General features: G+C 40.5%; 1 protein-coding gene across 1 annotated transcript in view; it reads right to left on the bottom strand.

Annotated features, from left to right (window-relative positions):
• Positions 1-6706: 6706 nt before the first annotated feature.
• TMEM232 (transmembrane protein 232) overlaps positions 6707-9412 on the bottom strand; it is a 147860-nt gene continuing 145154 nt past the window's right edge. Inside the window, exon 14 of the mRNA XM_063129540.1 lies at positions 6707-7074. Coding sequence (XP_062985610.1) covers positions 6829-7074 — 246 coding nt within the window. The 3' untranslated portion in view covers positions 6707-6828. The remainder of the gene's footprint in view (positions 7075-9412) is intronic.

The raw sequence follows: 9412 nt of genomic DNA, 5'->3' as shown, positions 1-9412 counted from the left end.
TTAAGAAGTGAAAAATGGAATGGCTGCAAAATGATTTTTAATTGGTGGTGCTGGGAGCTGTCCATCAAGAAGCATGCCTTGTCTATTTAGGCAGTTAAATAGCTAAGTCTTCCTTTTTCTTTATTTTATGACTTTTTTAAAAAAAAAAATGTTGTTGTTGCTAGCTGCCCTGAGAGCACTTATGTGCTGAAAGCCAAGGGTACAAATTTAAGTTGGGGGATTAAATAATAGCAATCTCCCCTGTGTGCTATGCAAACGTTGATTTCCTACAATAATCAGCAGCACACAAATGCTTGAAACAAACAGTGAGAACAGATTTTGCCCAGACCCCAGCTCACCTACCAATTCACTTGCTGGTGCTGCCTGTGACCCAAATATTTGCATTCCCTCACCACCACTTTGACATCATCACAGATGCACAAATAAACAAAAGCCAGATGGGAATAGAAGGAGCAAAATATGTACAGCATTTTCTCTCTGTGGAAGTTCACAGCAGCACCAGGAACATAATGGTCCAGGCTTAGTCAATGGCGTTACATCCGTGATGTCAAGCAGAAAGCATGTTTTGCATGTCAGACAACTTTGAGGGTGTCAAACACAGAGTGGTGCCGCTTCCTTTTGTTTTTACTGACAAGAATAAATCACTGTCCTTTTCTGAAGAGATGTAGCTGTCTGTTTCTAGCCCATGCCTAGAGCAGTCAGTATTTTGCAGTTGTCCATTAGTACAGACAGCTGGGAACCTGCAGGGAATTGAGAAGGTAAGGAAGGGGAGGCAAAGGGCTCTTTTCATTCTTTTCCCCACTTCATTCCTTCCTCCACAACAGATCAATCATTCAAAGGGTAAATTGAGCTCAGAGGAAGGTCCCTATGGTCCATTTCCACTACCGCCCCTGTACCTCTTCAGACTTTTCTTACAGTTATTTGAATTGAAGGTAAAGCTCCTAAGCACCCAAATGCCATGGCGGGGGGGGGAACCCTTATTCCCATACATCAACAATAACATTGTTCCAGAGACTGTAATGGAAGCCAGAACACTATGATGGATCAGAGACCTATCTAGTCCAGCATTGTTCCCACAGTGGCCAACCAGATGCCTTTGGGATGAAATTTAATAGGGATAAATGCCAAGTTCTACATTTGGGAAATAGAAACCAAAGGCACAGTTACAAGATGGGGGATACTTGGCTCAGCAACACTACAAACGAGAAGGATCTTGGAATTGTTGTAGATCACAAGCTGAATATGAGCCAACAGTGCGATATGGCTGCAAGAAAGGCAAATGCTATTTTGGGCTGCATTAATAGAAGTATAGCTTCCAAATCACGTGAGGTACTGGTTCCTCTCTATTCGGCCCTGGTTAGGCCTCATCTAGAGTATTGTGTCCAGTTCTGGGCTCAACAAGAAGGATGCAGACAAGCTGGAGCATGTTCAGAGGAGGGCAACCAGGATGATCAGGGGTCTGGAAACAAAGCCCTATGAAGAGAGACTGAAAGAACTGGGCATGTTTAGCCTGGAGAAGAGAAGATTGAGGGGAGACATGATAGCACTCCTCAAGTACTTGACAGGTTGTCACACAGAGGAGGGCCAGGATCTCTTCTCGATCCTCCCAGAGTGCAGGACACAGAATAACGGGCTCAAGTTAAAGGAAGCCAGATTCCAGCTGGACATCAGGAAAAACTTCCTGACTGTTAGAGAGTGCGACAATGGAATCAGTTACCTAGGGAAGTTGTGAGCTCTCCCGCACTAGAGACCTTCAAGAGGCAGCTGGACAAGCATCTGTCGGGGATGCTTTAGGGTGGATTCCCGCATTGAGCAGGGGGTTGGACTCGATGGCCTTGTAGGCCCCTTCCAACTCTGCTATTCTATGATAAGTCCACAACAGGATATGAATGCAACAGCATCTTCCCACACGTCTTCTCTGGGAACTGGCATTTAGAGGCATCTGGTCTCTGATACTGAAGGTAATATAAAGTCACCATAACTTAAAGCCACTGATTACCTTCTCCTCCATAGAACATAACACTCCACAGGACAGGTACCACCGCTTCTTACTTTATTCAGTGTTTATCAGGCAACATTCGTTTATAAACTCCTGTCTCAGAACTAAAGCTTCAAAACTAGTCTAGTTTTGTAGGCATCCAGAAAGATGTATCATTTTTCTTTATTCTAAGATTAACAGTAATAGTCATAACAGTTATAAAAACAACTTGTCAGATGTATGTGTTCAGTGGGTGGGGGTGCATGTGTGCATGGCATGTGTATACACACACACACACACACACATATATGTATGTATGTATGTATGTATATATATAATATTTCTTTCTTTTAAAGAAGTAGGCATATGAAAATTGTACAGCAGTAGGTAACATGGCAATTAGTCACAGCTAAGGAAGTGAATGAATAACATTAAAGCTACATTAACTTTAAAATCTGCTGTGTTACTATGAAAAATGCATATTGATCAAAAGTAACAGTCGTCAATGGAATGTGCAAAACTATGTAAATATTTGAATTTGTGTTAGAGAATCTGACATTTCCAAATTAGCTTTGCTGTTTATAAATAAAGTTCCAAACACTCTCAGTAAATCAATGAAGAAGGTTGGAATTTATATAATGAGTCTTCCAAAATGCCTTAAATCTCAGGTGGCCAACCTATGGTTTATATAGGTGGAACGTGGGCTGAATCCATCAGAAAATTCTGTCTTCATATGCAACACACACATATTAACCAGCTCTCTCGCTCTAAGAATTAAGATAAAATATATTACAGCCAACATTGTATTCTGACACAATAGTCAAAGTATAATATGTGTGTGCATGTTCCTGTTTTTAGCAGATGGAAGGGGCTCATGAATAAATAATTTGTATAATATGGTTGTTGGTTTGCTTGCTTTTCATATCCTTAAGAAAGAGAAGAGTATCAGCTCAATTTTAGGGCAGTTTACCACTAGGATTATCTTCTTGATAATCCAAAAGTAAAATTATGCATATTGGAGACACAACTCTACAACATTAGCAGGTTGATAGGATCTCATCTTTAAGACATATAATGCCTATTTGGAAGATAGTGATACCAAAGAGTGAGCAGGTTGCAGCAGGAAGGACAGGCTTGTGCCATGTATCATTCAGATAGATAGATAGATAGATAGATAGATAGATAGATAGATAGATAGATAGATATGTTTCCATTTATAGAGTCACCATTCTACAATTCTTGATGGAAACAACTGAGATGGAAGAATAGGGGCGTTCCTATATGGTTAATACCTCATTAATCCTACAGAGGCTTTTGCATAGAAAGTACCAGAGACAGGATCAGAATGAATTCTTTGGGATTTATCTTGAATCCAAGCTTCTCATTGGGTAAAGCACGGGATTAAAAAAAAAAGTACAGAGGTCAATTAGTCATGAATGAATAATTCATGACTAATAATAATTCATCTACATGAATTCCTCCAATTTAGGAATTCATTTAGAAACCATTGTCTACATTTCCATAGCAAGGCAACTTACTTCTTCTGCTGGGGTGAGCCACAGCAGGTAGCAGATGAGACTCTGAAATGTAAGTGGTCGATACTTTCAACACCTCCTTTGTTATCGGTGAGGGAGGAACCTTGGTGTCCACGAAAGTTACAAAACCGGGGAAGCTCTTCATAAGGATGTCCTCCACTGACAATGGAGAGACTATGAATATGAGCCCACAAATACACTTGACCTCTTACAATCCCCTTTATTTTGATTATAATTGTACTGGGACTGATGGTTACGTGGTGAAGCTATGTGTTTCAACATGTGGATGTCAGGGTTGTGACGCACTGCCTCTTGGACTAATCCTGGCTCACACCATCAGGGTTGTGAAATGTCCTGCTAACCTCATGAACATTCTGGCTCTGAAGCCAAATTATGACAAAGCAAGGCTGGGGTGTTCTTGCATGATAAACTAGCCAAGCAGTGGATGCAAATGTGCTACATATTTAAAAACCACTTCCAAAAATAGATAACAGATTAATAATTAAAAAATCACTGTTACTAGAGGTCAATTTTTGTTGATTTTATATGTATGTTTGTATATGTATAATATGCATACGCATGTATATGGCTTTTTAAACATCAGTCTGTTGAAAAATTTTGCTGATGCTAATTATTCAGCTATATCCTGGTGTTTATTTCCAGATTATGTTCTCTCTGAACAAACTATGGTTGAAGCATATTCTCTTTTCCAATGGATGGTTCATAACTGTTCTCATTCATTATTTACTACTAATTCATATTTGATTATTTAGTAATGAATATCAACTACTTGTTTATAAAAGAAAAAATGTCCTGTGTGATCATATATGGCAAGAGTTTAATTGGAAACAATGGTTATTCAAACTATTTTTCTAAATCAACTGGGACTCCTCCATGATAACTTTCCCTCAAATCTTCTTTCAAAATAGAAGCAAAGCTGAAGATTGGGTGGCTTTTTCACTGTAAAAACAACAACAACCTTACACAAAGCTCTCATCAGAGATCTAGCTGCCCTGACCACCAAACACACAGTGTCCCAGGGAGATGCGTTGTCAGCAATATCAACAAGGTTAGTGTGATTTATTGATAAATGTGGAAAACACTGGGGTTAATGCTTGGCATATACGCCACATAGAGTTCAACTCACTGGACTGCAACTGGAAGGGGAAGAGGAGCAAGTGAAGACGTGAGGCCTCATGAGATCCCGAAGCACCTTATTTTTCATATAGAAGACTCACTACAGACTAGTTCAGAAGTAGAGGTATTCAGGAAGAAAGCAATTCCTAACTGCAGTCTTGACTAAAGATGAGATGTCTCTTTAGGACATAGCTGATGAATGATCAAGACGCTAGTTGCACTTACACTTTTAAAGAAACCAAAATCTGGTATGGAGGTATTTCAGAGCCATGGGAGATCAAGATCCTCAATCCTATAAAGAAAAGGTGGCATAGACCAGATTATTTGTACCACTCTTCCATGATCAGAGTAGGGAGTCCTAAGGCTGCCTTACAGCTCAAAGGCTTCATCATATTACCACTCACCCTTTCAACTATGGCAAGGGAAGAAGAGAAGTGTTTGGTGAATGAAGTGTAGTGAGCAGAAAGGAAGTGAAACTGCTAGGACGATGATAGGTTGGACTGAAGGATTCGGAGGAAGATGAACCCTTGTTTTCCTGCTTGTTTGAGCAGCTGTAAACTGGGAGAGGAGCAAAACAGGTGAAATGAGATCTCTATTTGCTGGGCCTATTTGTCAGGATTACCTTTGACCACAGGATATGAAGCTGCCTGGAGTGTTTAATGTTTAACCCTCCATCCGTGTACAGGACCTATTAGCCATAATTTTACCAAGAGCAGGTTGTGTCATTTTAGGTGTGCAGGCATGGGCAGACTTTGGAAGCTTACATGACTTCTCTGGAGCTTTGTTAGAACCAAGACTTATCATACTTACATAAAGTTGCTGCCAGTAGTTGCTGCCAGATAACACAATTCTAGTAGATAAGATCCAGAGGAAACTTGGGGTGTGCACATGAGATGCTCCAGGGCCCAATTCACAGGACCAAATTGGTGGGATGACAATGTAGGTTGAGTTGAACTGTACACAGTGGAGCAACTATATGACTGTTTTGTGATGACCACGATTGCCCCTCACCTACCATGCCACAATGAAGCTGTGAACATCAATTGAGGGTACCACAGTGCCAATGTAGAGTATTCAGTCTTGGTGTCTGGTCGGCAGAGATGTTAGGTCAGGTTTTTCTACATCACATTGCCTCTGCTTTTTCAAATATGGCTTCTTCTGCTTTCGTGCAGCAACTGAACCACAAGGGCCTCTTGTGTAGACACACTCAAAGAGAGACGAGATGTTCCTGCTTTGGGCCTATGAGTTTGACCCTGAGCTGCATGCCTTCCGATACAGGCATTGTTCCAGAATGCTTGAAATAGTGGGCTAAAGTGTCACGGATCCAACTGTCAGACACTGACCCACAGTGAGCGATGAAGGCAATAGTCAACTTTTGATGTGAAGGTCTGAGCTGAAGGGAATGTCCACCCAAATGTGAAGCCATAGATCAAGAATTTAATATAGCCCAGGACTGCATCAACTGTGTGCTCAGGTTTTAGAATAAGTCAAGAACCAAGACATTACATTTTAAAAGGAAATCAAACACTAGAGGGTGTGGCAATGTATATAAGGGACTTAAAACAGTATGCAAGGTCCAAAAATCAAAAGAAAGAAAAGAAACAAGAGTAAGTTTTGAGAAACAAGCAGAACCAATAGCACAGAAAGCAAGTGTGTGGAGAGTGGGGGGGGGAGTATTGATGCAGAATTGGTGAAGGAAACAGAATATAAGGCTATGAAGCATTTAATGTCTATAGCATAGACATTAGACATGAGAGCATTGAGCATCATCAATGTGTTTCTCTTGACCTTGCACAGAACACGTGATTGTGCTAAGTAGGAAGGGTGAATGTAATCCAGCAACACAAGCTCCAGAAATTGATCACTACAGAAGATGCTTTGCCATCAACTTTGTATTTCAGGAGAAGACATTCGATTTTGGAGCAGACTATACATTACATACAAATGAAGGTTATGAAGTCCAATGTTGTTGTTTTAAATGAAAGCCACGAGCAGCCCCATGAGGCTGCGATTCTGAGTAGAAGAGCAGTGGGATAGGAAAGGGTGCATAGCTCTTACCCCGCCCACCGTTTTCCCACTCAAAATCACTCTTAAACTGCTCCCCCTCCCCCACAGGATTTCTGACTATGAATGTTGGCCTTTGACAGACACTGTTGCCTGCACATTGTAGTCAGCCTCTTAGAGGGCTGGTGTCCAGGTCTGGGATAGTTGTGGAGTTGACAGCTGGCAGCTGCTGCTTGCCTCTGTCAGTTCATCTTCATGCTTAAAAGGAAGCTCATATGGTTTTGTTGTCTTGTGCAGCTTTTCTAGGCGCCATTTCATTATTTTCCTGAAGCGCTTCTCTTCCAGTTCTTGTTTTTCTTGAAGCTCTAGTTCCAGGAGTTTTTCTTCAAGCTTAAACCTGATCTCCAATTCTTTTTCCCACTGAGAGAGAGAGAGAGAGAGAGAGAGAGAGAGAGAATGTGAAATTATTTTTATTAGAGATCTTGGTATATGTAAAAAAACATAACACTTTAATGGCTCAACAGGAAATGCAGATAATAAAACAGGGACTTTGGAGGCGGACATCAGCAGGATTAGTAATGGATCATGAAACTTTATTAGTAGGAGTGAGCACTGTACACCCTACAGAGTGCATAAATTCTCTAAGGTGCTATTGGGAAGTCTGCAGGCTCTTGATAGTAACCTCAGAACGTCAGGTTGGTTGTCAAAGCACATCACTAGCACATTGCAGAGTTAACTGACAATGTGTGGGTCAAAAGTTTGAAGAGTAGATATACGAACCACACGTGGTTCTTACATGGTCACATTTTGAAATATAATCTCATCTCTCTCGCTCTCTCTTTTAACACATGGAATCTGTGAGCTACTAACACCAGGGCTCTTGGCCGTCCAGCTAGCTGGGAGACTCAACTGACACAGAAGAATTGTCATGCTTTCCGGTGTGCTTGGATCTGTTATCTGAGAGTGAAATGCCAAAAGACACGAGGTCAAAAGGCGCACAGCTTGCATGCTATCACCATCACAAAAGAAACACAACACGTCCACCAGCTGTGACCTGGCAACCACCATATGCATACAAATTATAGGCAAGTCTTATTAATTTTATGCACATTAAAATGTGTAAGTCATCTGCTGCCCTCCAGCTCATGATGCATTTCCAAAGTGGCCTTCAATGCTGAACCTTTTCCTGTTCAATGTTTTAACATTTTCCAACCCAAGCTCACAGTTTGTCCATGTGATCAGCACAAGAAAATGTGTATCTGTGTGTGTGTTCAATAAAGTGCCACTTTTACAAAGAACACAATGTGCTATACAAATATTGCGCAGGAAACACTAAAAGTGTTAAGGGCTGCAGTCAAGGAGAACTTCATATTCTTATTTTGAACCTCAATAAGAACATCATTACTGCATTAATGCAGGCCCTGAAGGTACAGACTTATGTGAAAGAGCTGCTGCTCTGAGTAAAACAGCAATAAAATGTGTTGTTTATCAAGGAAGAAGTACAGCTTAGATTTAAAGAGGAGGAGAAAGGGTTTGGAAATAATAGCCACATGAAAAAAAAGAGTTGATACGGCTTTGAAACACAGGAGAAGGGATTTCAAATTCTGAGAAAACTGTGTTTGGGAGGTGATTGGTTTTATGGGATGCCCCCAATTACATTATGAACAGGCTAATCTTAAATAATAAAACAGTGTCCTTTTAACAAAGTATTATAAGCAAACTAGCAGCTTGTGGCCGTTTTTCCCCCCATGGTTACCATTATTACCACCTGACAGAATTGCCTTAAGTTATAAAATATATTTCAGTGCACTTAGTATTTTTGCTGCCTCCAGAGGCAGAAGTCAATGGTGAATTAACTCTAAAAGCTTGTTTAATGCATTAGACGTAGTATATTCCTTTCCTTTCATTCTCCAAAGTGGCTTAAGAATAGCAGTTATTTAAACATTTTTTGAGAGAGAGAGACAGAGAGAGAGAGAGAGAGAGAGAGAGAGAGAGAATGCTCTGGACAGTTATACAAAAGATGGTAAGAATAAGTCCCTAACCCCCAAGTGTTTTTGAAACATCTCCAAGCTGTGTGGGACTGTTAGCATTAATAAGAACGTTGACAGAAATTTTCAATATTTATCTCCACCACAACATAGCGTTGTAGGTGAGCAACTTGCCCTAGACACACTAGTTAGCTGGCTTCAAAACTGAGTGGGGATTTGAACTTTTTTAAAAAAATCTTTCATAACAAATCTACCTCTTTTCTCCATTGTAACATGCTAGTCCCAGAAGATTAGTGTCAGAAAGAGAAACTGCTTAACAAGCTTTTTAAAAAAAAGAAAGAAAGAAAGAAAGAAAGAAAGAAAGAAAGAAAGAAAGAAAGAAAGAAAGAAGAAGCACTCCCTCCCACTCCATTGCTTCTAGCAAGGCTAGATTAAAATTTCAAAAGTAGAAGAAGCAGTGGAAGTATTCAATATTGTGAACCAGAGAGACTTGGTGGGGGTGGGGAGTGGGGGTGGGGTTAAGGGTGGCTATTACAGTCTCTTGAGCTATGATTTCAGCCCCTTAAAATAAGCCACACCAGAAAAATCCTAATTGCTCCAAGTTGAAAGAAGAAATTGCTTTAAGGCTTGGGATAAAGCTACAAGTGTAATGGCTAGAAATAATTTGTGATTGATGAATAAGTATCTTCTTGGTGTAGACCAGAAGATGTAATCACAGGGAGCAGGGAGAGAGGGGGTGCTGTGGGGTTTTGAAACAATGCCAATATGTG

Source organism: Elgaria multicarinata, chromosome 6 (assembly GCF_023053635.1).
Source record: "Elgaria multicarinata webbii isolate HBS135686 ecotype San Diego chromosome 6, rElgMul1.1.pri, whole genome shotgun sequence".
Classification (NCBI taxonomy): Eukaryota; Metazoa; Chordata; class Lepidosauria; order Squamata; family Anguidae; genus Elgaria; species Elgaria multicarinata.
The sequence above is the reverse complement of the archived record's forward strand: the minus strand, read 5'-3'. Positions and strand labels throughout refer to the sequence as shown.